General features: G+C 36.7%; 3 protein-coding genes and 1 long non-coding RNA gene across 6 annotated transcripts in view; 2 read left to right on the forward strand and 2 right to left on the reverse strand.

The window, feature by feature from the left end:
- Window positions 1-11,787, reverse strand: part of LOC127947462 (sphingomyelin phosphodiesterase 3-like) — a 35,674-nt gene extending 23,887 nt beyond the window's left edge. The window contains exon 1 of one of the 2 annotated variants that reach the window (XM_052544601.1): window positions 11,633-11,787. The gene's annotated coding sequence lies outside the window, so the exon portion shown is untranslated. The remainder of the gene's footprint in view (window positions 1-11,632) is intronic. The other variant, XM_052544600.1, reaches the window with a different exon arrangement.
- Window positions 11,788-13,389: 1,602 nt separating this feature from the next.
- LOC127946759 (uncharacterized) lies at window positions 13,390-17,190 on the forward strand. The gene is made up of 4 exons (XR_008151161.1): window positions 13,390-13,624; window positions 15,251-15,415; window positions 16,812-16,856; window positions 17,072-17,190. It is a non-coding gene; the product is annotated as an uncharacterized LOC127946759 (long non-coding RNA).
- A 2,136-nt stretch (window positions 17,191-19,326) lies between these two features.
- Window positions 19,327-21,351, reverse strand: LOC127947093 (olfactomedin-4). Its single transcript, XM_052544026.1, has 5 exons — window positions 21,185-21,351; window positions 20,896-21,054; window positions 20,613-20,825; window positions 20,342-20,474; window positions 19,327-20,191 (listed from the first exon to the last, which is right to left on the reverse strand). Exons 1-5 carry the CDS (start codon window positions 21,215-21,217, stop codon window positions 19,380-19,382), a joined length of 1,350 nt encoding a protein of 449 aa, XP_052399986.1. The 5' UTR covers window positions 21,218-21,351; the 3' UTR covers window positions 19,327-19,379.
- A 1,536-nt stretch (window positions 21,352-22,887) lies between these two features.
- On the forward strand, window positions 22,888-25,634 carry LOC127947091 (olfactomedin-4). 2 transcript variants are annotated; one of them, XM_052544024.1, is made up of 5 exons: window positions 22,888-23,054; window positions 23,177-23,305; window positions 23,438-23,656; window positions 24,415-24,568; window positions 24,657-25,634. In XM_052544024.1, exons 1-5 carry the CDS (start codon window positions 23,001-23,003, stop codon window positions 25,481-25,483), a joined length of 1,383 nt encoding a protein of 460 aa, XP_052399984.1. In that variant the 5' UTR covers window positions 22,888-23,000; the 3' UTR covers window positions 25,484-25,634. The 2 variants fall into 2 exon arrangements, with proteins under 2 accessions (XP_052399984.1, XP_052399983.1); XM_052544023.1 differs by having other exon boundaries at window positions 22,892-23,054; window positions 23,171-23,305.
- Window positions 25,635-26,885: the final 1,251 nt, after the last annotated feature.

A 26,885-nucleotide genomic window follows, 5' to 3' on the forward strand; every position in this document is an offset into this window, starting at 1 on the left:
GCACATTAACATCTCATAAGAAACATATAAAGTTCTATTTTAATTGCCAAGTCTGTACGTAAACATAAAAAAGTTTAAAATAATAATAATAATAATAATAATAATAATTAAATGAGACGAGGAAATTCCAGGCGAAGCATTGGCTCTCTTGAGTATTCTCTGACTGCTATCAAATATAGCTTAATTGCAGAGGTAAAATGTTTGTGATATAATTTAATCCATCAACAGATCAAATGGCATTTCCTCTGCATGGTAGCTAAAGCTCATTTCAGATGCTAATCAATGTGCCACATTTGTAGAGGGATTATGACCTCAGTATCCTCAATACTCTGCCATTGATCATTGCAGATGTGACCCTTATCTGGCAACCGTGGGATCTTTCAAAAACAAACCTCCTACTGTTTTATGGTTTAATTGTGATAAATTATATAATAGTGAAGAACATTTTGAGATGTGCTTGACTGTGCAAAAGTCACCATCGTACGGTTTTGTATGTATGTGTGTGTGTGTGTGTTAGAATGTTACTATGGATATATTCTTTATTTTTACAATCAAAACTGATTAAAATTAATTGTTTATATATTATCAAAGTTATAATTATAGCATTGATATTACTATAAAAATAAAATAATACAACTTTAATATGTTAAGATTATGTTATGTTACCCTTCTACCTTCAGAGCAACTTTTGTTAAGGCAAGGCAGGGTCTGTCCCTCCTTTGAAGAGTTCTACCCTAAACTACTCCTGAATTTAAAGCTGGTTAACTTCCATTAGAGGAATGATCATCGCGATTATCTGTTTTCCAAAGAGCAGCAGTTACTCAAGTCTGATTGGGCCAACACTTTCATTCAGCAGGGATCGACCATTACTCACCCAGACTCCATGACACCTGGTTACACAAGGTGATGAGTGCTTTTACTGTGTGGGCGTTTGTGAGATTGAGTGGCATCCAGGGGCACGAAAGACAGTGAGTCTTTGAGTGAAGAAGTGCGTGGGATAACAGAGGAGAGGCAAGGTACTATAAGATATGGCTGTGCTAGATTTTTCTCACTGTTCATTTCTTGTGATTTGGGTATGAACTTACTGTACAGTTGGGTCCAACACTCTGACAGCACAATGAAATGTATTTTTCTATTTCAAAACTCTGACAAAAAAAATATTCATGATCTAAAATGAACAAGAAATATTTAAGACCATACCCTATTTCTAGGTCACAAATCAAAATGTAAGCAGATTTGTGACTTTGACTTATGTTAAGTCCTTCTTACAAAAGGTCAGAACAACAGAGCAGATTCCTTAAACATTTTTCAGTCACGCTGGATAACATGGATCACCAAGTTTGGAAATACTAATTAAAATGACTAGATATTTTATTTAAATCTTTAATATAAACATTTTAAATAAAATACTGATTATTTCAAATTAAATATTTACAAAATATTTTGTAAATGTAACTTTCACTTAAATTGTTGATTAAAAAATATATATATTTATAAATTAATTAAATTTGAAAAAATGCTGAAAAATCTCATGCAGACCCCATTGTGTGTTTGTATTTGAAGGAATAAAGCTGATATGAAAAGATCCTTCGGTTTGAGGAATGATGGCAGAGGATTATGATGATGATTCAGTATTACCCATCATGCTCTTGGGCAGTGGCCCATCTCTACAGGGTGTTTGCTCTAAATATACTCTCAAATCTAGATCATGCTGGATCAATATTCTGCTACACACTTTACACTACTATACATATCAAACTGTGTCTACTAGAGGAATAATTCCTCCATGACATTTTCTCTGTGGTCACTTAACCTGCATCTCCTCCTCCCTCTGCTCACATCTCTCTACATCTCGACTGCTTTTTCCATCTGTATGCGTGACCCTAAGTGACCCAACACAAATACAAATTGCTTTCAGACTTCTGTGGCTGAACACACAGACAACTTGCAAATCAATAAACCCTGACCTGCCTTTGAAAGCAGACGTGAGAGAAAATGAAATTAAAATACATGTTTACATGCACACACATAGATACAACAAAAACACATCCCAAGTTCAAATCTATATAGTGTCTAAAGGAAAAAGGCTTTAGATCTATGATGTGGATTGATTTGCTCTATATTTCTCAGGATGACAACACTGATGTTTTTCTACAGTTTTCCAGTAGATTTAATGTGGTCAAAGGTATTTTGAAGACAGATTGAATACAGTGTACAGTCAACACAGTATCATCCAAACATGAACAGAAAGGGAAAACAAGCCACAATCAAACATCTCATCCAAATGTTGCTTAGCTCGGATGCAAATGAGTCATTTGCTTACTTTATTCTTCCTGTATTTTCCCACAAAATGCAGAGCACAGACATGGCATTCTGACTGATACCAGTAGCAATCATTTGTACGATTAATAACCAGTTTGATAACAAAATTTGAAATATGTATTGTTTGGTCGGTTAAAAACAGTTAAATCTCAAATCTAGAATTTCATATGCTTAAATAATACTTCAAAACAAACCACAAAGACTGAAAAAGTGCAGAATTTTTGTTACCTGGAAAAAAAACTTTAAAACCGGGGGTGGGGGGGTGGGGTGCCTTCTGATACCAACCAACTACAAAAAGAAAGAAACAAAATAGCCGGATGTCCATGGCACATGCTTATACGAAGCAAAACAAAAAACGAAACAAAAACAAAACTAAACTAAACTAAACAAAACTAAAAAAAACAAAACAAAACAATATCAACAACAAAAATAATATCTAAAAAGCATAAATAATTCTGTATCTATATCTGTTTATAAACAATAAATACAAAAGACATATACAAAATATTGGAATTTTCTGAAGAACTATCTATATTGATGAGGCTGTTGGTACATTTTGGAACAGGCACCAGGCTGTTAATCAGACAAGACAATAATCTCAAAATAGCATGACTCTAATCTGCCTGTTTTAAAATATTGGTTCATAATTTAGGGTGACCAGATTTCTTATGATAAAACCATGATATGAAAGAAGAAAAGAGATGTGGCATACAGCCAAGTATGTTGACCATACGTGTAAATTCACGCTCTGCATTTAACCCGTCCTAAGAGGAAAAAACACACCGTGAACACATACCTGGAGCAGTGGGCAGCCATTTATGCTGGGGGGCCTGGGGAGCAGTTGGTGTTTGGTGCCTTGCTCGAGGGCACCTCAGTCGTGGTATTGGGAGCATTGTACATTCACTCCCCCTACTTACAATCCCTGCCGACACAAGACTTGAACACTCAACCTTTGGATTACGAGTCCGATAATCGATACTCGATGACAAATCTATGTGTAGCCTATTTGACAATTCAGGTGCAAGGAAAACTATAGGAGAACCAGGACCGCACTTACGGATGTGTGTCATTCAGCGTGATCCGGAAAACTGCAAGTTAATTGAGTAATTTTGTTCTACGACGAGCTTGGTTACCTTTGATTAGTTTGTTCTTGCTTGACAACACTAGGCCTACTACTACTCGCTCTGATCACCCAGTCCAGTGTCTTCGGTTCTTCTGTAGAATTGGGCTACTGTACTTTGACATCATTGCCGCGAGTTGTTTTTCATGTCCTCGGGTTGAAGCAACCCCAACAACGTGATATTTAGCCCTTGGAGTGCAAATTGTACCCCGCCATAAAACATGTATTTTATCCACCAAACGCAACTTTTTTACTGGGGGACCCCCCTAAAAACACGTTTGGGACATTGATCTATAATAGATAATATATAGATCAGTGGATTGGGCTAGTTTTGGGCTATCTTTGAGTGGCAATTGGGAGAGTTTTCTTTTTTTTTTTTGAAGACCTGGCAACCCTGACCCATTCGTAGAGAAATTTTGAAATACGACACAAAACAGGATTTATTCAAAATAATTCGGGACAAGCTGAAATACAGGACGTCTGGTCACTCTACTATAACTACTTTGTGTTTCCTCAATATCTCATCATGTCCATGTTCATCATGTTCATCATGCGGTTTCAGACAGTCAAAGTTCATGTGTCTTGTTGAGAGCACTTGATCCTTCATGTCTTATTACATCACAGATACAGCAGATGAACAGAACGAGACAGGCGCAGCCCAGAGTGCCAGTAGAGGACAGGAGGGGAGGAAAGGGGGCGGCTATGTCAGAGCGAACTCAAGCATACAAGAACAGAGTTGCCAGGGAAACCTCCCTAAAACCCAAACGGCAAAGTAAACAGAGGTGAGCGGTAGGTCATATGACTGTGTGGCAGGAAAAGAGAGAGAGGCTGCCCAGAAGGACAGAGAAGGTGCACATGTCCTTTTGGTTTTCCGGCTGGTCATAACAAGTTCTGTAACAGCATATCAGCACCTATGACACCCTCTCCTGCTGCCTGGCACCCCAGCAGCCCACATTAATATCCATATGTCTTGAATGTGTAGAGTTACTACTGGTTTTTAATAGCAGGAAACCATAAAGCTTAGTTACACACACACACACGTACTTGCCTTTAACTTGCCTTTACCATACACACAGTGGCATGAAAGTATTTAAAGTAAAAGTCACCCTTAGTATAAAAACACATAAATCATCACATTATACAATTATAATTATACATTTATAATTATACATTATTCAATGTCACAACAATGTGACCCAATATATATCCAATATCTAAATTAGTAAAAAATTATAATTTGCCTCACTGTTCAACAATGATAAATTCTCATAAAATTAGAATTAAATAATGAAAAAAAAAAAAAAAACACGAAATGAGCACAAAAGTTACAGCACAAATCTGACACTTGAGCCCCTTTCACACTGCACGACGGACCCGGCAAATTGCCTGGACATTGCCGGGTCACCTTCTGTGTGAAAGCAAACACGTCCCGGGACGAGCGCTGTGTGAACAAAATCCAGATCTAATGCAGTGTCTTAGTGATGACGCACGTTATCGCGCGACTCTTTTACCGGCTGTTTTGAAGGAAAATCAACGTTCGCGACAAAAAAAATATGTGCAAACTGTAATGAAGCAGAGATCAGTTTGTTCCTCACTTTTCGCACTGACACTGAGATCGTTTACTAGCTTGAGTGAAAGTATAACGTGCCTAACGTTTTCGACTCGTACATTACACAACACGCCCTGATGTCACGTGTCGTTACGGGATCTTTACGGGTTGTGTGTGAAAGCACGCACATATCCCAGGTCATCACTGGCAGTGTGAAAGTGCCAAATCTAGCGACCCGGGAACAATTGCCAGATCACTTTACCCATGTATTTGCTGGAATCGCAGTATGAAATTTTTCTCAATTTGCGCCAAAATGCAAATGTACCAGCACCAGCCACTAGGGGCATCGCCCACACCAAAATTGGACCCCCAGAAAGTCATTTGATAATTTGCACACTAGCACACATTTCTAACCCTGACCTGCACACATGCACACCCCTTCACCAGAAAAGCCTCTCATCTGTTTTGAGGCCAGCTCATATCCTGCAGGTAATGACAGACCTCATCCCAGAGCCGAGCGGCCCCTGACAGAAAAAGCAGGGTGCATTAGGGTGGTTCTGAACTGAAGTGCCCTCTGTAATCTACCAGCCATGGCCTTGAGTGCATACACCCACAACCAGGCTGGGCTGGGAGTCTTAACTGGAGGTTCTCTCATAACCACAGCCCTAAAATAGGGATGGAGACAGAGTTAAATAGAACAAACACTGAGCACGGGTCCTAATCACATACTCCAGCTACCAATCATGTCAAACACAGTTACCTCTATCTATCTATACAAGTGTTTCCCACAATTATTATGATTATCATTGTCACACAGCTAAAGCCATCCTATATCAAAATAACATATCACTTCAGCAAATGCCTGTCAATCCACTAATGGATGGATAACTAGGTAGTGTTAAAACCAGAGATGAGCACAGAGCCGATGTTTTATAAATGACCTACAAGGACACACACACACAATTGTATCGCGCTGTTCAGGCAGATTAACTGAACAAAAACCAAATCCCTCTCTGTCGTTGCATTCATATTTCCCTGTGTACCATTGCAGGACAACTAATCTCTCCATGTTAATGCAGACTGTTCACAGATCACTGCCTACTTCAGCCAGCACACATACACACACAGGAGAGAGGTCTGGCTCAGAAACAGGTAAATATTGCTCTTTCAATATTAAAGATTCAAAAAGATTCAAAAAGGTTGCAGGAACACCATATTCAGCACCAATATCTCCTCCAGTGACATACAAATTCATAAAACAGAAGACGTATCACAGCACTGTGCATATGCATATTTTTGAATCCAACTGAAAAAGTTGCCGGATTTAAAGGTTTACACAATTCAGATCTTCCTGTTAAACTTATTTATAGAGATAGTCCAACAAAGAGTTTGGGTCCCACTGACTTCCAAAATAATTTTTGTCCATACTATGGAAGTCAATGAGAGCCAAAACCATTTGCTTATCAGCTAAGGTTTGGAAAAACATGAGGGTGAGTAAAAATACTTTTCATTTTTGTTGGTGGATCTATATCAACCCTTTCAATCTGAATGAAATTGAATTTGAATCAAGCTCAGTCGGATTGATTGATGAAGGCTTTTCAATGCGACTGATTATTAATAGATTTATTAATGTCAACATACAGGAGCTGAACGAGAAAACCAAATCAGTGAATGAATCAATCTGATTTGTTTTGTGAATCAAACCAGCTCATTTATGAATGATAATGACATTGCTGTTTGATTCATAAGTGAAAAATATTTCATTTTATTAAATATTTTATTTTATTTTTGTGTTTTCAAAAATGCATGAATAGGTACTAGATGCATCATCTCCCAAAACTCACTTGAAAATTCCCATTTGAAAATTTGTCAGAACTCAAATCAAAAGCAATCAAACTGATTTTTTAAAATCCAATCAGCTGATTCAAATGAGCGATTCACTGAATTGCGAATTGTGAATTGTGAATTTTGGTCCTTGTCAAGCACAGTCAGAAAACCCAAATCATGTGGACCATGTTCATGATACTTTTATGAGGCCTGCGAAATAGAAATACATGAATAGGTACCAGAATCAGCCATTACGAGCATCATCCTTTAAAATCTAATTTGATTATTTGTGAATGAATCATTTGGACTGGTTTTGTGAATCAAATCAGCCGACTCAAATGAGTGAATCATTGCATCAGACATTACTGCTTTATTATCAGCTTGAATTTTGTTGAGTTCTACCTATAGCGCTATCATACGGCTTTGGAATGACCTGTAACATAGTGCACAAGTCAAACAAATCATAAAAATATCATAAACATGGTCTGTGTTTATGATATTTTTATGATTTGTAAAACTTAAAAGCCTCAGTGCCCTTTTTTGTAATTGTACAGGAAAGAGCAACCAGCACAGTCTTCAGAATAACTCCTTGTTTGAGGAAAAAACATTCATACAGGTAGTGATGTACAGGAGTAGCACAGTTAGAACAGGAGTAGTGAGTAAACAATGGCAAAATTGTATCTTCCAGATGATCGTTCCCTTTTTAAACCAAGTCTCAAAACTAATATTTCAAACATGTATTTTTGAATATATTTGTCTACAAAATTTACATGTGCAAACATTGCTTTTTCCCCTCACAGCATGAGAAAACATGAGGAAACCTCACACAGAATGGATTCACTGTTCACGCCATGTCATTCAGCATTCAAAAGCATCCTAGAAATTCAGCGCAGTGAATGAGCCTGAACAAGCTGTGCCCAAAACTCAAACACATTCCCACACACACATCCACAAACACGCATGTACTCTTGTGCTATACCTGCCCTATTTCTTGCCCAGCACTCGCCTAGTGTAACATCTGCTGACCTTTAGGAAAACTAAACCTGTCCTAAAAATAGACTGCCACATCACAATCACAATCCACCCGGTTGTTACACAGGACTTTTGTTGACGGATTCCATATTCCCATGTACGGTCAAGTTTGAGGAAAATATAATAATAAAATTTGCAATATTCTGCACTCAAATTTTCACTGCCCTACACCTTATTTTTTTTTCTTGGGTAAGAAATAGTGTGGTGTGGGCAGGAATGATTGTAAGGGTACATTATGGGCATATGTTCGTGCAAGGTTATGAAGGTTATTATTTTCTTAATAATTCCCAAAACAGGAAGATATACATAAACACACAAAAAAATTACTTATAAAACCTTTTTTGCAAAAAAAAATAAAAAAAATAATATATATATATATATATATATATATATATATATATATATATATATAATATGCTATATACAGTACATACTATATATGTGCATATGATTGACGTAACAACAGCCAATTACAGTTTGCTGTACAACATGCAATAGTAAAAAATCATTTTCCATCTTGTTTAGTTTATGCAATTGGCCTCACACAAAACTCTTGAATACAATTAAAATATTTTATAGCATGATCCGTGCAAACATTTGCAAATTCAGCAACTTGTTGTTGTGGAATACAAGCCATCTGACACAAGATCTGAGCGAATCCAGTCCATGTTGTTGAATTATAACCACTCCAGAGATGCCAGTATGTAGTCACACTAAACATTCATGATCAAGCTAAAACACAGTAAAAGAGAGTAATATCAAAAAGATGCAGATCATATATATATGGATGATTCTTCAATTAGAGGAACTATCCCCTATGGTTTCATAAGAAAACAATAATTTTAGTTTTAATGGATAGGTTGTAATAGAGTGCAGCAGTTGTTGTTTTTTTCCAGAAGTAAAAATCCCATTCATTTTCTCCATAGTGGAATTGATTTTTTAAGATAACTTCTAAACCATTAAAGACAGACCTATTGTGAGCTACTGTACACTGCTGTTAATCGATAAAATGTTCTTTTGCTAAAGCCATCAGCCTGCATTATTTCAACTTATTTTTTTAATACTCATATTTATCAGCAGAATTCCAGGTGAAAAGCTACATTATACATTTCATTATTTGCATTATTTTCATTATACATTATATATATTCATTTATAGTCAATAATTCAAAATGATTTTTGGGGTATATTCTTTGCAAAGTACACAGTATTGTAGATTGATTTTTTTTGGATGATTTTCAAGTATTTGTGAAAAAGTTTGTAATTTTGGGATTCTATAATAAATATATAGTATAGGGCCTAGGCTATTTTGAGTTGATTTAGTACTTTACTTAATAAGTACTAAATAAAATAAAAAATAAAAAATACAAATGTTAATGAAAAAAACAATCAATTTTTCTAGTTGAATAATAAAGTTCAAAATTAACTGACAGATAACTAACTTCAAAGTCAAAGACAACATCAAAACTATGTATCAATCCATGTATCTAACTTTCTCCAAAAAGTGGTTTATAGGATGAAAATGAATAAAATGATGCAAACAGAAGAAACAAGAGAACCGAAGAGTGGAAGTGAACTTTAAGAATTACATTATATCATTCAAAAGAGTATCTATTTATTTTGTGGCTTCCACTGAAGCACATCCTGCTCAGGAAGATTAAATGTATCATGCTTTTCAGCTCTTAAGAAGCATATTAGGATGATACAAGCTCCTCTCAGCTGTTCCTCTAATGGTTTCAGCATAACTACTGGGGGTATGGCCAACCCACGTGAGCACTTCCTGATAGATGTTTTGGCACAATGACCATAGTACTTGACATGAACCGGTGTTGTTTGATGTTCTCAGCTTGTCTCACATTCAGATAATGTGCACTGATGAAGAAACTTCAGCAAATCCAGTGAGAAAATGACCAGCTGTGTCGGATTTGCACTACATCATCACTGATTTCAATACAGCGACCACATTTCCCTCGCCCACTGTCGTGACTTGGCCTAATGCCTATCTTGAGAGGCTCTCTAAAGACTGGAGGGAAAAAAATTGGACCATTATAAATCTGAAAATTACATGGGAGGTTTAACGGCTAAGCTAAAGCTATCTACCAATAATGATGCTTAACATCACGCAGGTGGGAAACGATAATAGTCTATTAGTGAGAAGTGCACCTTAAGGGGACAGTTCAGACGAAAATAAAATTCTTTGTTTATTCCCCCCAAGGTTGCTCCAAACCTGTACCAATTTTTATCTCACAAAAATGTTTGACTTTGAAGGCTTGAAAGTTTATAGAGCACAAGTCATATTAACTATTTTCTTATGCTTTTGGTGTTTTTTATAAAAATTGTGTTGCATTTATGAGGAAAAAATAACTGATACATTCTTTCAAAATTCTCCTTTTGTGCTCCATAGAAAAAAAAAAAAAAAAAAAAAAAAAACGGGTTTGGAACCACTTGAGCTGAGTAAATAATTCCAGAATCTATTTGAATTGCATATCAAATACCCACCCATTTGGATTATACAGTTTTAACTTCAACAAGCTAATAAACTTAATGTGATGCATATTCTAATAAACTTAACGTGATGCATATTTGTCATAAATAAATGAACTGGTAAGAAACAGGTAAGATTCTGCACTCAAAAAAAAATAAATAAATAAAAAATAAATAGTTTATTATTACTATTATTTGCATCTATCTGATTTTCTTAATTTCTATAAATATATTTTCAATAATCATTTTCAAAATGAATTTATTCAAATTGCTTGAGTTAGCCTGAAAACGATTACATTTATTCAGTTAAAAAATATAAACACTCAGCATTCTGTTGGATATACATCTAAGTATAAATGCATTATTTATTATACTATCGGAGAAAAATCTGTTTCATTTATGTATGACTGACAAAAAAGTTTGTCAATGATAAAACTGTGTGATCCAAATACAATTCAAGTATATAAATCTTTAGGTCTTAATATATTTTTGAGTGTATCATGCATTTGTATGGCATCATTGTGGGAATAGATGGGGAGCTTGGTCAGAATCTCACACCAACAAGACTTTTAGAGAGTATGTTGTTCAAGACTGCAACTATCAGTCCCTTGTCACTGTGAATAATGTACCTCTTTTTAGCTGGTAACATTTTAAAGACTAGACAAATAGGGTTAAAGGAACACAGATGCTGTAGCTGCCACACCTTGATCTGTGGTTTAAATTGAAACACTAAATCACGCCATTGCACAACATTACTCAATTCTATGGAGTCTTATTTGACAATATCCATATGAAAACATGGACTTAAGCAAAAAATACTTAGCCTATTTCTATGTTGTAATTCAGAATTCACCTTTCATTTTTTATAAAAAAAAAAAACAGTAAACACTGACATATACCTTCTGGAAAGCATACCTGACTCTAAATGCATGCCTTGCCTCAAACTGATGGCTGTTGATGGCAACTGCATTTGTCAGAAGGAAAAGCAGGGCTCTGTGGATAAATGATCAACCATAGGAGTCTAACACAGACAGCCTCATGCACATGCAAATATTATTCAAATCGCTTCCCTCCAATAGTACCACGAAATTAAATCTTTAAAGCCAGAGGCAGATCATTTCTGTGAAACAAATAATCAGTAAACAGCTTAACAGTTAAACAGAACAAACCCCTTCCAGGCGCACAAAGAAGCGTGGTAGGTGATGCTGAAACACTCACAGGCAAAGCCTTCTTTCCGTTTCAGCTAGCTCCTCAACTTTTCCTTTTAAACAGGTCGAATGGGGGGTTTTCAGTACTCACAATTCAGTAGTCTAACAGGTGAGCGTCTCCTTCTGCGCTATTTCCGTGCCAGTTTCCAGTTATATGATTTCTTCCGCCGTGGTCCGCCTCTCCGCCCCGCGTTGCAACTGCTGACGACGCCGAGTTTCTTTCCAGCACCAGCGCGCTTTGAACAGCTCCACTGACGTCACTCCCCGCGAAGCTAACCGACGCCACGCCCATCAGGCTCAAATCCGCGAGCCGGAGACCCCACCCAACACACACCAGCGGTGGAGATTCCGATTCATCTACACGATTCGAATCTTTTGAATCAACTCACTAAAAGATTAGTGCAGTGACTGAACATGGACTAGCAAAGTGGCCGACTAAACTTACTTACTGTTTTATTCATTTATATATGCTAGCAGAACTGTAGTAAACCCGTTCATAAGTTTACTTACTTGTTTGTGACAATGTCTTAATAGTTGGCCACTCTATGGGGTAAGTAAAAAACTGTAAACAAAACAGTAAAACATCACAGTAGGCCCCAATCTTCCGTATATATAAATTATCAATATACATAAATACATTTACTGAGATATATTTTTTTGTTTTGTTTTGCCAATTAAAATACATTGGAGAAAACGATAAACACATCACGTTTAGTTTAAAAGAATCGATTTATTTATCGATTTATTATCCTGAAAAAGAATTATATATATATATATAAAGTATTAATTACAAAGAAACAGCTGAATTAAACATGAAATTTTGATGTAGAAAAAAAAAGTCTAAAATTGTTTTTTCTTATTAAATATACTATATAATATATTCAATATAATATTGAAATAAAAATAGTGTTTCATTTAATAACTTTTCAGTTAATGAATTATAATTGTAAAATATAATATTACAGATATTTAATGAAATATAATTGTAAATATAAATATAAATTTTCATTAGAATGTATGATCATCACTCTCACTGGACTTATTTTTCACTGGGATTGTTACAATAGATTCTGGGATTGCCATCTCCAGCAAGGATATATAAGTTCTGGAAAGGTCTTTGCTTCAGAAATGTGCCTTAAAATGCTTCCTCCTTTGGCAGCTGACTTGGTTTTGGAACAGCATAACTATCTCAAATTGCCTCATAAATGCCTATACATTTACACCCACCCACACACTAATTCATTTCAATCCCACTTAGCCTCTTTTATTATCTTGCTTGCTTTCCCTTCATTGATGTTTATTGATTATTGAGTGCTGTATTCCACTTCCTTTCTGCATTTTAACTGCCTCCTTGTTGTTGAAATATTATCTGAGCTTTTATTGCTCTTACTCCACAAAATATGAAATTATAGAGCTAGCACGATCGGGAATGTAGTTCACGTTTCAGCCTCCCATCGTGTTGTCCAGGAACTCCCAGTATTAATTGAATGGATTTTTTCCCAGCCAGAGCTTTGCAAACATTGGTGTGGGGGGTGGGCATCACGATGCAGACAGTCATCTTGCACTGGTTTGCAACAGTTCTATGAGGGTTCTTGAGTCTGCTGCTCTTTTCTAAATGACCTGAAGCAGATGTTCTGGTTTGTGTGTGTGTGTGTGTGTTTGCTTTGATGACATATACATCCTGATCTTGCAGATAAAGAATGAGGATGTTCTGCGGGCTGTGGTGGGTCTGTTGGACAAATCCTTGCCTGATATTGGCAACAGAGGTGTGCACCAAACAGTAGGATGCATACTATTATTTTATCATGAAACCATGCAGGTATGTTATTTACCTTGGTTGCGCAAAAGAGCATAAATTATGCTACTGACAGAAATAACCTACATGGTTCCAAATATAGAATGAGTGTTGGCCTGAGGCTATTTTATGTTGATTTCTCTTTTCAGATGTTTTAGAAGACTAGAGGGAGAGCAACCCAAACAAAAAGCTGATTCCACACACAAGCTGCTGGCTGAGCTATGTTCAGTCTGAAGAGATTCCAGAGGAAACTTCAGAGGAGATAACAGCAACAGAGACAAGTAGAAGGTTAAGTTTTTTACCAATTCAAGTAGTGTGGTCACATTTGCCACATCGGCAAAATCCATTTGGAATCCAGGTAATGTCACATAAGGGTAAAAGATTTCCCCATACAGATTTCACAACAGGTTCAAGTTCAAGTCTACTCTCCAAGGTTCAGGAAACAGTCCCCATAAAGACGCTGCACACATCTGAGTTTTGGGGTTGAACTGTTCTGGAACAGTGTTGTAAATACAACTGAACCATTGATTTCTAGTTGTGTCCTCTTTTGGAAGACCAAACAAAGTATTTTCGCTTTCGCAATGAAACCGACAGCATCTTCACAACATGGTGGCGGCAGTGGCAGCAACAATAAAGTTACGCCCTCTTTCTTTGCGTAAACAGTTGGGCTGCATTACGCAAATCTTCCCACATCGTGACATAGACATGTGGGGGCCGTGTTTAAAGGAGGTGTTTTAAGAAGGCGTGGACGAGTCTTAACTTTTATAAAGAATATCTCTTTGGGTTCAAGACTTTAGTCTTTGCAACTTTAGGGTTCTTATCTATTCACGACAGCCTGTAACACTCCAAGTCCAAAGAGAAAGGAAAACTTGAAATTGCATCATATTACCCCTTTAAAAATAAATTTCGAAGTTCGTCAGAAGAACCTTTTTTTTTTTTTCAAAGAACCTTCCAGTAAACAGATCTAAACAGAACCATTATTTTATTCTTGTGAAGATCATTTGAATAATCAGAAGAAGCGTTTTCCCAATAAAGAACTATTTATGAAATGGAAAGGTTCCATGGATTTCAAAGGTTCTTCAAAAAGCTAATAAAGACCCTTTAATTTTAAGAGTATACAACAAAAGTGGATGGTGGTTTATAATGTCAAGCTCCAAAACAGACTGAAAAACACGTATCATAAAATATAAGTATCATAAAATTACTATGTTCAATGTCTTTTGAAGTCATATGATAACTTTGTGTCAGAAATTATGACATGACTCGGCACAAATCATTTATTGATTCTGTTAAAGATAATGGGATAACAAGGGCTTGTACTCAGATTCTCTCTGGCAAACAGTTTGCAGAGTGTTCCTTGTCAGCTTTATCTCTCATCCTATAGGCATAGTTCTGGAAGAAGTGAATTTTCATATATTTATTCATGACATTATGGAAGGACATTGAACAGAGATCATCATGACCTTATTATTGTCAATTACAATGACAAATGTATGTTTCTTTCTATGACAATAACTGTGTTATACAGGTTTAGTGACAATTGTATCCTATTATGATCACTTACTGAGATGATATTAGTGCATAGTGTGACAGAATATTGTTGCAAATTATTAAAATTAGATTTTGTACAACATTTATACCCAGATTCACAAAATAAATAAATAAAAATTCAAAATTTTATTTGGATTATAGAAAATGTATAGACATCTGAATAATATCCAAATAATTATTATAACTTTTGAATGCAGTCATAATGTTTTCAGAGCCTTACCATACATTGAGCTTTGGTGCTCATGTAGGAAATGGAGGTTCAGACCTGCCCTCTGTTTCTTCTTATAGTTTATATGTTCTAGTTACTAAAAAAAAAAAATTCAAGTTTTTTTTAAAATAAAGTTTGTTCTCTGTTCTCCATAGTTGGTCTTGGGAGCAATTCTGTGAAGGCCTACAGGAATCTTTGGATGGAGTGAGGGATAGGAAAGAAAGAAAAGCGGTACAAGAAGAAGATGGAAAGATCCAACCATCCTCTGTAGGAGCTGAATCCCTGATCGTGGCTGCTGCTTGCTATGAACTCAAGATAATGTAAGCAAAGTACAAGCACTGTGCCTGATTCAATCAAACAGCTGTGAAAGAGCCATATAATACTATTGTGTGAAATAAAACACTAATTCTTTAAAGCAAGAAACTTTTCTTCTATTAGCATCCCATAACATCATCTGACAATGCAGTAGGCCTAAATCTTTGTCAATTGCATTTTATAGTCATTTTTGCAATAAAGAGGAAGCTACATGGACAAAATATGGATATTACACAAAATGTAATGTATGTTCAGATAAACTTATTGTTTATTGCATTCTACAGTCATTACATACAGTATATATATATATATATATATATATATACACTGAACAAAATTATGAACGCAACACTTTTCTTTTTGCCCTCATTTTTCATGAGCTGAACTAAAACATCTAAGACTTTTTTCTATGTAAAGGCCTATTTCTCTCAAATATTGTTCACAAATCTGTCTAAATCTGTGTTAGTGAGCACTTCTCCTTTGCCAAGATAATCTATCCACCTCACATGTGTGGCATATCAAGATGCTGATGATTAGACAGTATGATTATTGCACAGGTGTGCCTTAGGCTGGCCATAATAAAAGATCACTTTAAAATGTGCAGTTTTACTGTATTTGGGGGGACAGGTTCGGGGGGGTGGGGGGGGGGGGGGGGGGTTCAAAAACCAGTCAGTATCTGGTGTGACCACCATTTGCCTCACGCATCGCAACACACATAATTTTGCATTCTTAAAATTTTTAATGACAACCCCTCAAAACATGACAGATTTACAGAATAATTTAGACTGCCTCACAGAATACTTTCTGTGCAGAATCATCTTCTGCCTACCATCCACATCCAAATCAAACTCTGTCCAGCTGTAAGAACAAGAGCCTGGTTGTCCCTCCCGTAGCTTCAGTCAGCATTTCAGCTCTTTATGAGTGGATTCCATCCAGGATTCCTAAAAAAGACTTTACTTATATAATCAAACTGAAACAAGCCTTGTCATTATGAGGTCCCACTGAACGATGTTGCTCCACCCTGAGTCTATTTCCAGTCCAAAGGGGCTGAAGAGTGGAGAAACCTACCCTGCCCTGCTGGCTGTGGGGTGTTATTATGAGTCAATGAGAGACTATGGCTTCCTTTCTCTCTTCTTTCCATGTCCTGCACTCTGTATTTTTGCCAATGGCTTCCACATGGCCTGTGGTTTAGTCTAACCTCAAGTGTCTGTAATACACACATCCTTACTAGAACGTTGCGTTGTCACAATCAAAATGGCTGTTTCTCAGAAAAGTAATGTGAATTAAATCAAGATATAGGCTGATTTAATAAGAACAATGATATGGAGTCTTTTGTGTCTGTCTGTGAAATTGCAGATCTATGGTTCTTCAGCTGTTTTTTTTTTTTTTTTTGGCTGTTAGGAAACGCGATACCAGCACCATGGGATTAGCAGCTACATCATGGAGGTAAACACATCCACAAATTGTTTCTGTTTAGCCCTTCTCAATCATCTTGTACTTGTTCTACTTTGTAAATGACAATGTAGCTACTGTATATCATTGCTGTTGTGTCTTTACAAATTACGTAATGAACAATGCATACTGTAGAAGCTTGGATATTGCATAGATACTGCCCTCTGTTGTTTGCAATTACTTTTTCTTTTTCATATTTTTGGTTTCAGCTTTTGAAGACTGTAGTAGGGAAATATGACACACTTGTTGCCAACGCTGATACTGATGCAATAGATTTCTTCAAATGCCACAGACTCACCGATGACCGACTGCTCAGTGAACAGTTAAAGGTAGTTAAACACATTGAACAGATGGTTAATCTGAGTGGCTCGTTCTTGGCAAGAAAACTAACTACAAACTAGACTTTATGCTGACCATTAAACATCTGGTTCAGTCTTTGAGACCAACATGACAGCGGAAATTAGGCAAAGGAGGGTTTTCTCATTTTTTTTATTGTTTTAACAAACAGTGCCATCTATAGGCCAGGTGGAATATGACTGTGGTAGCACATTTTAAAACGTTTGGTCCCTTAAATCAAGAATAAGTGTTATTTTTCTTCTTCATTTAAGATCCAACAAAAATGAATAGTTATACACTCTGATCTCAGTCGAAGAACAGTTGCTCTGAAATGTGCTCAAATAATGGTTACCCACAAGATCCCTGCCTGTCATATTGACTCAGCAACCATGCTATTCTTTTGAGCACCTGACCAATAACAAGCTCAGCCTGACTTTTGCTCACACCTCCAATTATAAGAGCCACTTGTCTTCTAGCCTGTGACTCATAGAGCAGTGTGCCGAGATTTAATGACTCAGAAAGCACTACTGGCTCCACATTGAGGGACAAAGAAAAACCCATGCGATTGATCCTGTCTCGGTGAAGAGAGGCACAATAATGAGTGTCCTAAATTGACTGTGCAAAGAGGTCCACATGGCCAGTCTTCTCCAGTCAAACTAAGAAGACATTTATTGAAGTAATGAGCAAATTTAGGTACAACATGAAGTGGAGTAAACGAAGCAACAGATGATGTGTGGTCACAAGAGTGTGAACATTAGCTATTGTTCTACAGATCCAAATATGGCTCATCCAATAATATGCTTTGTAATTGCCTCAGAAAAGCTAACTTTGAGTTCTAAGTACTGACATTAAGCATAGAATTTTTAGAAAATGTTGGATTGTCTTTGCATTTTCCAGATGATCAGGAACAGACTAAACAGGAGCATTCAAAACCAGAAAGGCAAGACCAAGAAACAGTCTGAAGAGCCTTCCATCCAAACACCAGAGGGTGCTGGAGATTGAAGTTTTGTACCTTTTATCGCAGATTTGAATGTGGCAAATATTATTGTTTGATGTCCATTCTCACATTTTTTTTTTTGTTTGTATATTTATTTGCAGTTCTGTCTCATAGTTTCTGAATGTCATGTTTTTCAGAGGCATCTCTTATAGGGTTAGTTCAGCCAAAAATGAAAATTAGCTCATAAATTACTCACCCCGAAGTCATCATAGGTTTATATGACTTTTTTCTTTCATATGAATTCAGTTGTAATTATTTAAAAAAAAATGGTCTTTGATCTTTCAAGCTGTTAGATGCAACTCAATGGGTGTTGCACTCCATCGGTACTTGAAAAGTTTAATAAAAAGCTCATCCATTAAAAAAAAGTGACTCCAACAGCTCCGTTGCTGAACAAAAGCCTTCCGTAGTAAAACAATGTGTTTTTGTTGGAAAAATAGTCATATTCAGACTGTAATGATCATTTTAATCTAGCTTGCACTCACAGTTGTAAACAAAGCATTTCCAGGTGAATATGAGGTCAGCTTTGTGCCGTGGAAATATCAAAACAAAAAAATGGTCACTAATTAGAAGTACAAAACGAGAATTCGTAAAGAAGAATGTTGGAGGATTTTGATATAAGCCAAGAGGAGACTGGTTTTCCTTTGCTAGAGTAAGGAAACTTTGCTTCCTTTGCTCCTGTTAACAAATGTTTGTTACCACGAGACAAGTGGAAAATGCTCAAAACTGACCTCATACGTCATTCCCCCCGAACTGCTTACGTTTTACAACTGTGAGTGCAAGCTAGATTAAAGTGATTATTACATTTTGAATATGAATATTTTTCTTACAAAATCACATCGATTCACTACAGAAGACCTTTGTTCACCCCCCGGAGTCTTTTGAAACACTTTATTTTAATGGTTGCGCTTTCTATTAAACTTCTCATGGACCGATGCAGTGCAACACCTGCTGAGTGGCATCAAACAACTTACTCTGACTGAATTTGTATGAAAGAAGAAAGTCGTATACACCTTGACCTAGGAAGTAATTTATGGGGTAATTTTCATTTTTGGATGAACTGACCTTTAATTGCACGTAGTAAGACATGTCTGGACCATCTACATAAAGGCTGTGGGAAATAAAACAGACTCGTTTTGACTATGAAACAACACACTTTTTATTGGGTAACTGCATTTGAAACGCCCTTAGAAGAAGGTATCATATGATAAAAGATAGGCATCATTATACAGGTAAAGTTTCCCATCAACAGGATTGTAGTTCAGATTAGCTATTCCAGAAGAAACCTTCTCAAAGTGCAAAGAGAGAGAGTTTATCTCTTGACCAGTGATTGTATCAAAAGCATAAAACACCTCTTCTCGGTAAGTATTAACAAAGCGTGTAGCATACAGGACCCCGCACACCATAAACGTGCTGGTGACGGACCTCTTGAAGAGATGCGTCTTCCAGGTATGAGTGATATTGAGCTCCAGCGGGTCTAAACGGCTCAAAACAATGTTTCCGTGGTTCTCCTCGGTGGCGTATATCACCCACACGGCGTCCTGATCAGCCTCCAGGTCGATGTCTGTCCAATCACGGCAGCTGAAGTAGCAGAAGGGGAACTTGTTGTCGATTCCGGCACCATCCAGTTTCATACGCTTGGTTGCTTTTGTGGTAATGTTGAAGCTGCAGATCTCAGCGGTGCCGTAGCATTGGTAAAATACAGTGTTGTCATACAATATTGTCCCAGAGCCCTGAACAGCATTTTTGTCGCTGTAGGATGATGCTATCGGTTCGTCCTTGTAGTTCTTGTTAGCCATGAAGTCTTCACGCGAGTTGTAGATCCTGATTGTGTTGCCATGCTTGTTTCCACTCACCAGACAGTGTTCCCAGTATCGTTCCTTACCGCTTAGCAGGGCATCACGGCCCCAAGCTCCGGAAATATAGGACTTGCTGATGGAATTGAGCTTGGTCATGCTTGGAGAACTTATTCTGGTCATGATGCGCTGATGGCAGGTGCCTGCAAGTAATTTAGTAAAACAGTTTTTGATTCTGTTAAATTCTTTTTGGACCATTTATAATTCAGAAAATGGCATTTGAGAGCACAAAAAGTTTCTATGTTCTACCTTCATACAGAAAAAGAACTTATAAAAGACAGAAATGAACGTACTTCTGAAATCATCTGGCATGGTCTTGCAACTCTGTGCACGGTTGTTGAGGTCACGTAACCTCTTCTTCATGGTCTCTAGGTTGAAGAAATCATCTTTGTACATCCTCTGGACATCATTTTTCGCCTTATTTAACTGAGAATAGCAGATGGTCTCATTAAAATGAACACCTTTACTTTTATATTGTTGAGATGGTTGTTATTTCTAATTCAAGGTTGATTTGAAAGAAAGGAGTTTAGAGAAATATTTGTGATCATGTGTTGCAATGTCTACCTCACTGAGTAGGTCATGCGTCTCTTTGTTGGGGTTCTGCAAGTGCGTTTTATTGACAGATTGCTGGATTTCCTCAATTTCCTGGTTCAGCTGTTGCAGATGAAGTGCGCTGTACAGTCCACTTGTATGAAGGTAACCAAATGCTTTCAGACGGGCTGAGATGTTCTGCAGAGTGGCTTCCATCATCGGCAGTTCTGCATTTGTGTTCCTCAACTGCAAGTCAGTACAGAAATTTAACTGATATTCTTCTCAGTTGTATTAAACATCATTTGAAAATCAATACCTTTTCCTCAAACTCATTCAGGTTGTCCTCACAGATCTGGACCTGTCTTGTGACTTCCATAAACTGTACAGCAGGGAAAGTCCAGATAGAGCTATTTATTTTACACAAACATGAATCAGTCTTCTGCTCACCTGGAACTCGCTGAGACTCGACAGTCGCCTAATGTACAAACACAGTCAGATTATTGTATCATAGATAAATTCTCTCATACGTTCTCTCAGAATCATTATTTTTCAGAGTTGTCGGAATGCTAGATACATAAGACCTTATTCATGGAAGAAAAACTTACAGTGACTGTGAGGAGCAGCAGGTAGACGAACATGATCACCAAATGGACTGAAAGACTAGAGATCTGCTTTAAATCACCACACAAGCGCTATGTTGCAATTGTTAAATTAGCAGTTTTGGGGGGGCTGGTGAAAAGGATGTGAAAATTGCACATGTGTCTCATTTATGAAATAGAGGAAGAAATTTAGTTGAGAAATGTAGGAAAATTCAACCACAAGTTCTCTTAGAAAAAAAAAAAATTACCACCCCAGGTCATCCTAAATTTTATGCAGATATCTGCACTTTTATGATGCAGATAGCAGACATAACGGAAGCACAATCTTTTAGTTACAGTATGTTTCCTTTTTTTCTTATGTCAGTGCAATATTAACAAATAATAGGCCTATGTATGCATATTGCCTGTTAAACTGCTTTAAATTACTTTTTCCACATCGATCTACACCTCCATACACCATAATAGTAAAGCAAAAAAAAAAAGGTTTTTAACATCTTTGCAAATTTATTACAAATAAAAAACTTAAATGATTCCATTGCATAAGTATTCATACCCTTATCTGGGACAGTTGAAATTTAGCTCAGGAGTATTAATACTGCTTGTATATGTTACTACACTTCAAGTGGAATTAACATGTGGCAAATTCAATTGAATGGGTATGATTTGGAAAGGCACACATCTTAATAATAGGTCTAACAGCTAATTATGCATATCAGAGCAAAAACCAAGCCCTGGGGTCAACACAACTCCTCGTAGAGTTCAGAAACAGGTTTGCATCAAGTCACACATCTGGAGAAGAGTTCAGAAAAGCAGTCTGCTTCACTGAAGGTTCAAAGAAGCATGTAGTTTGAATTAACTAGGACTCTTTATAGAGCTGGCCTCCTGATCAAAATGAGCAATTGATGGAGAAGAGCTTTGGATTGAGTTGTGAACAAGAACCTGAAGGGCAAACATCGCTGCAACACTCCACCGATCTGGGCTTTATGGCAGTGTGGCAAGACTTAATCTTCTCTTCAGTGAAGACACATTAAAACACATTTAGAACTTGCAAAAAAAAAAAAAAAAAAGAACTTAAAAGCCCCCCACACTGTGAGAAACAAGATTCTCTGATCTAATGAACCTCAATTCCAAGCATCATGTTTTAAGGAAACCAGGCACTGCTCATCCCCTGCACAGTAGCATCCCAAAAGAAAAGTGTGTTGGTAGCAGCCTCATGCCGTGGGGCTGTTTTTCAGCAGCAGGGACTGAGGGACTCATCAGAGTAAAAGAAAAGCTCAGTGCACTAAAATATTGAGATAGCCTAAATGAAAACCAAGTCCAGAGCATTCAGAACCTCAGACTGGGTAGAAGGTTTACCTTCCAGTAGGACAATGACCCTAAGCACACAGCAATAGTGGCTTATAGACAACTCTGTTGATGTCCTCGAGTGGCCCATCCACAGCCTGGTCTTGAATCCAATTAAATATATCTGGAGAAACCTGAAAATGTGTGAAAAGGTCATTTAAAGCAGTTTAACACAAGGCAATATGTGTGTGTGTGTGTGTGTGTGTGTGTATGTGTTTGTGTGAAAATAAATGTATTTTACTTTTGACAATCATAAAGAAAAAAGCCAATTCATGAAGAGGAAATTTTGAACTTTTTATTGTCATGTCAGCAAAACTGATATGCTCCTCTGCTTACAAATGGCAAATGGTCATTTCGTAATTTCTCTTGTCAGCAGAAAGTGCAATCCTGGGTTTTTGGCTTTAAATCTGTCCCTCTGACATGCAAAACTCTTCTTTATTCTCAAGACTACAGGATACCGACCTGTCCTATCTCAAACATGAGTCAGTCAAACATATTCACTTTGATGGTCTTCATTCTAATTTTCTCACAGGTAACATTTTATTTTCCATTATTTCTATTTAACATTGTTTCTGACACCATTTTTCAATCATTTTATTTATATATTACAATTTTAAGGCATGATATTTCTTGTATGTTATTTCATAGTCACAGTCACAGTCAGCGAGAGGGAAGGATTGTGTTTGTGAGTTACAAAGTTCTGATCCTGCTTTCCCTGTGAATAGACTCAATAACATTGAGTTCACTGCTACACAATGCACTGAGAACATCACTTCAGAAAAGGTAGAAACATACCAATACTTTAATGTTTAGGGTTGCAAATCTGGCATGCATGACGAAAAAAATGTTTATTATTTTTTTGCAAACCTATTACTCATGGACAATTTCTTATTTAACTGTTATCTTTCCAACAAGATGACAGAGATTGACCGGCTGGTGTTGGGTCTACAACACCGTATCCGGCAGCTTCTGGACAATGTGTCCATGCTGGAAAGAGAAGACAACGGAAATCTGTATGCAGCTGTGTCTCTACGCATTATTGAATTAGAGTTAGCTGAGATTCAAGACCTTCTGGACAAACTCAACAGAACCACCAACAATTACCAGCAGCTCAGTGTACAAGCTGCTGCAGAGGTGAGTTTATGTACAATTTCCATTTGTATAATAAGTATAGGAAACATGTGTGTGTGTGTGTGTGTGTGTGTGTGTGTGTGTTTTAATATTTTATGAAATGTAATCAGAATATTTATTTATTTTAATTAATGTTTTTCTTTTCTCGATTGGTGAAATATTCATGTTTTAAATGTATTACATTTAAGAAAATATATAAATTATATTAAATTCGAATTAGTATTTAAATTAAATATGGATATTTAATTAAATGCAATACAGTTCTAATTAAATTGAAATATGTTTTTATTTTTTACGCTTAAGTATTTCTTTATTTTAATTTTTTTTTCTGCAGTGATTTGTGATAAGTATAAATATGTCATGTCAAGAAAAGTGTTAAAAAATAAATATTAATCATAATTAATGAAATACTTATTAATACTTACATTGCATTTTTTAAAGGGGTCATATGATGCTTTTTAAAGATCATTATTTTGTGTATTTGTTGTAATAGAATATGTTGACATATTTTAATGTTCAAAAAACACATTATTGTTTCAAATACTGTACATTATTATAGGTCCTCTATGCCCTGCCTCTAAGAAATGTGTCGTTTTCTACAAAGTCCCTCCTTTCTTGAGCCTGTGCAGTACACAAGACATGGACAGTTAAGAGAGACTCCACTGTGATGTCTCTCTCTCTCTCTCTCTCTCTCTAACATCCGGAGAGAAAGGAAAACTTGACATCGTATCACATGACCCCTTTAATCCCTCATTCTACAGCTTCAGCAGATGGAGAACACGATGACGGAGCTGGAGAAGTTTGACCACACGCAGGTGATGGTGAGACAGCGCGAGAACCAGCATATTAAGAGGGACCTGGAACATTGCAGAGCCGACCTCAATAGTACATCTCCAGCCCCTACACTTTCCGCAGGTACGTATGAACCAGTTTATCACGATTACACAACCACAGCTAAAGCATTAAAAAAATTAGACTAACATTTTTGCTTCTATCTTTTTAGGTTACTGTGATTCGGGCCTCATGGCCAATGTATCGGGACCTAAAACATATTCCCTCACAGTGTACGGAACGTCCTACTCTTTTGGCGCTTGGGGTCGAGATGCAAATCCAGCTCCAGGAGACGAGAACAAATACTGGTTGGTGGTGTTGTCTAGTAGTAATGTATTCGGCAACTTTATCCGCCAGTATAGTAGTTTGAGTACTATTATATTAGGTATAGGACCAACAGATACATACATATCCAGCTCCAATCCCACAACAAACACAATTCAGGGGCCAAACATGGTCATGTACGCCAATGCGCTCTACTATAACTGTTACAACACATACTCTGTCTGTCAGTTCAACTTGACGACTCGTGCTGTCAGTACTGTGGCTTTACCAAGTGATACAGGTTACAACAACAAGTTTTCATTCGGACACCTCGGCACAACATACGGCTATACTGATATGGATTTTGCCACAGATGAATCTGGTGTTTATGTTATATATGCAACTACAAGCAACTACGGAAACGTGGTTATCAGTAAAGTCGAGACCAGTAATCCACCAGTTGTGGGCCAAACATGGATCACTTCTCTTCACAAAAAGACTGTGACAAACACCTTCATGGTGTGCGGCGTGCTTTATGCAACTCGTTACGTGGATAAAGAAATAGAAGAGATCTTTTACTACTATGACACCAAAACAAAAGAAGAGCGCTATGATTTGAGAATCCACATTAAGAAGTTGCAGACTAATATTAAGTATATGAACTATGACCCCAGAGATCATTTGCTGTATGTCTTCAGTGATGCCTACATTGTGACACATGAAATCATATTTTAGCAAGTTCAGTGAACCTGATTAATGATATCTTGTCTTTTATTTGCCACCAAGTGTTATGATTTTACATATCTGAAATTCAAAAAAATATTGTTTTGAAAATCATCCTGTATCACATTTTGGTATTTGAAATAAAATTTGAGTGAAAATGTTAGTGCTGATTTATTACATTATACAGACATAAACACTATGCACATAGATACATTTGCAGAACATAATGCTTCTATTATGCTTGATTTAAATATTCATAGCTGGACACATATACTATGAGTAATGTCACATATTTATATTTCATACATTAAATATAAAAAAACGCCACATAAAAAAAAAAAGGGTATTGCTAGCTGAGATGATGTTTCGGTTGTATTTTCAGTGTAATTCTAAGCAGACAGTACAATTTAGCTTCTCAGTATTCAGTCTGTGACAGGACAGACAGTGGAGGATCTACAGTCTGTACAAACAATTAATTAGGGGGAAACGATTAACAAAATGAAAATAATAATACCATCTAATAATACAGTATGCTCTCGGTAGACCTAGGTTCTGCAACACTTACGGTCACCTGACACGCATGTGCACACTCTGGTTCTGATTTTGAAACTTCCAAACCTCAGGGACAGAGCTATCTGAACATGAGAGAGGAAGAAAGGACCAGCAGGTAGGCTATGGCAGTCTGATGAGCAAAAGATCCTATCTTACACCTGCACGCAAACACGAGATGTTGCAAACATTATATAAAGCAACACTGCGGTGAGACTGTAAGGCAAGACATTTGTTTTACTTTACTCATGGCCCAGTCAAATGTGTCCACGGAGATAAGACAACACATCCTTTCTTATTTCTTCATGCTTCATATTTCCCCCATTAATTTTAAATTGATCATTAAAAGCAAACGCAAAAAAAGTTTGGTATAAAGAGCTGCTATTCAATAAAATTAATTGCTTAAAAAAAGTGATCTAAATGGCCATTTAGGGTGAAATTTTACTGTTAATGAAAAATCATACATTCTATTGCATTTTGTACACCCCATTAAAGCATAAAAAAAGCTCAGTGTGCTAAACCGTTGAACTGGAGAAATAAATCTTCAAGACACTGTCAGTCCAGTTCCGCATCAGACTGTGAGACAAATATGACAATTAAAAGCAAACTCTGTTGCAACAGATGACTTGCTCTAGCCAAAGATATGAAGTCTTCTCTATCCACTTTCATCAGTTATTTCATCATAATGATATGGCTTTAAAACTCTGCTGCCACACCACACAAGTTATGTAAGGTTCTAGTGTCCTTTTGCAACTTTACAGATGACTCAGTCCTACATATTCATTTTGATTGTCATCCCATTAAGTTTCTCTCAGACAAGGAAGATTGCATCATTTACATCAATTATTACTGATACCTTATTTAT

Source organism: Carassius gibelio, chromosome A25 (genome assembly GCF_023724105.1).
Source record: "Carassius gibelio isolate Cgi1373 ecotype wild population from Czech Republic chromosome A25, carGib1.2-hapl.c, whole genome shotgun sequence".
Lineage (NCBI taxonomy): Eukaryota > Metazoa > Chordata > Actinopteri > Cypriniformes > Cyprinidae > Carassius > Carassius gibelio.

What these genes read in the sequence shown, in the direction of transcription:
- LOC127947093 (XM_052544026.1), bottom strand. Translation starts at nt 21,217, where the DNA reads ATGTTCGTCTACCTGCTGCTCCTCACAGTCACT. An exon ending in TGCTGCTCCTCACAGTCACT is followed by an intron (nt 21,055 to 21,184) that starts GTAAGTTTTTCT and finishes TTTGTACATTAG; the next exon opens with GCGACTGTCGAGTCTCAGCG. An exon ending in TGAATGAGTTTGAGGAAAAG is followed by an intron (nt 20,826 to 20,895) that starts GTATTGATTTTC and finishes ACTGACTTGCAG; the next exon opens with TTGAGGAACACAAATGCAGA.
- LOC127947091 (XM_052544023.1), top strand. Translation starts at nt 23,001, where the DNA reads ATGAGTCAGTCAAACATATTCACTTTGATGGTCTTCATTCTAATTTTC. An exon ending in TCATTCTAATTTTCTCACAG is followed by an intron (nt 23,055 to 23,170) that starts GTAACATTTTAT and finishes GTTATTTCATAG; the next exon opens with TCACAGTCACAGTCAGCGAG. An exon ending in AGAACATCACTTCAGAAAAG is followed by an intron (nt 23,306 to 23,437) that starts GTAGAAACATAC and finishes CTTTCCAACAAG; the next exon opens with ATGACAGAGATTGACCGGCT.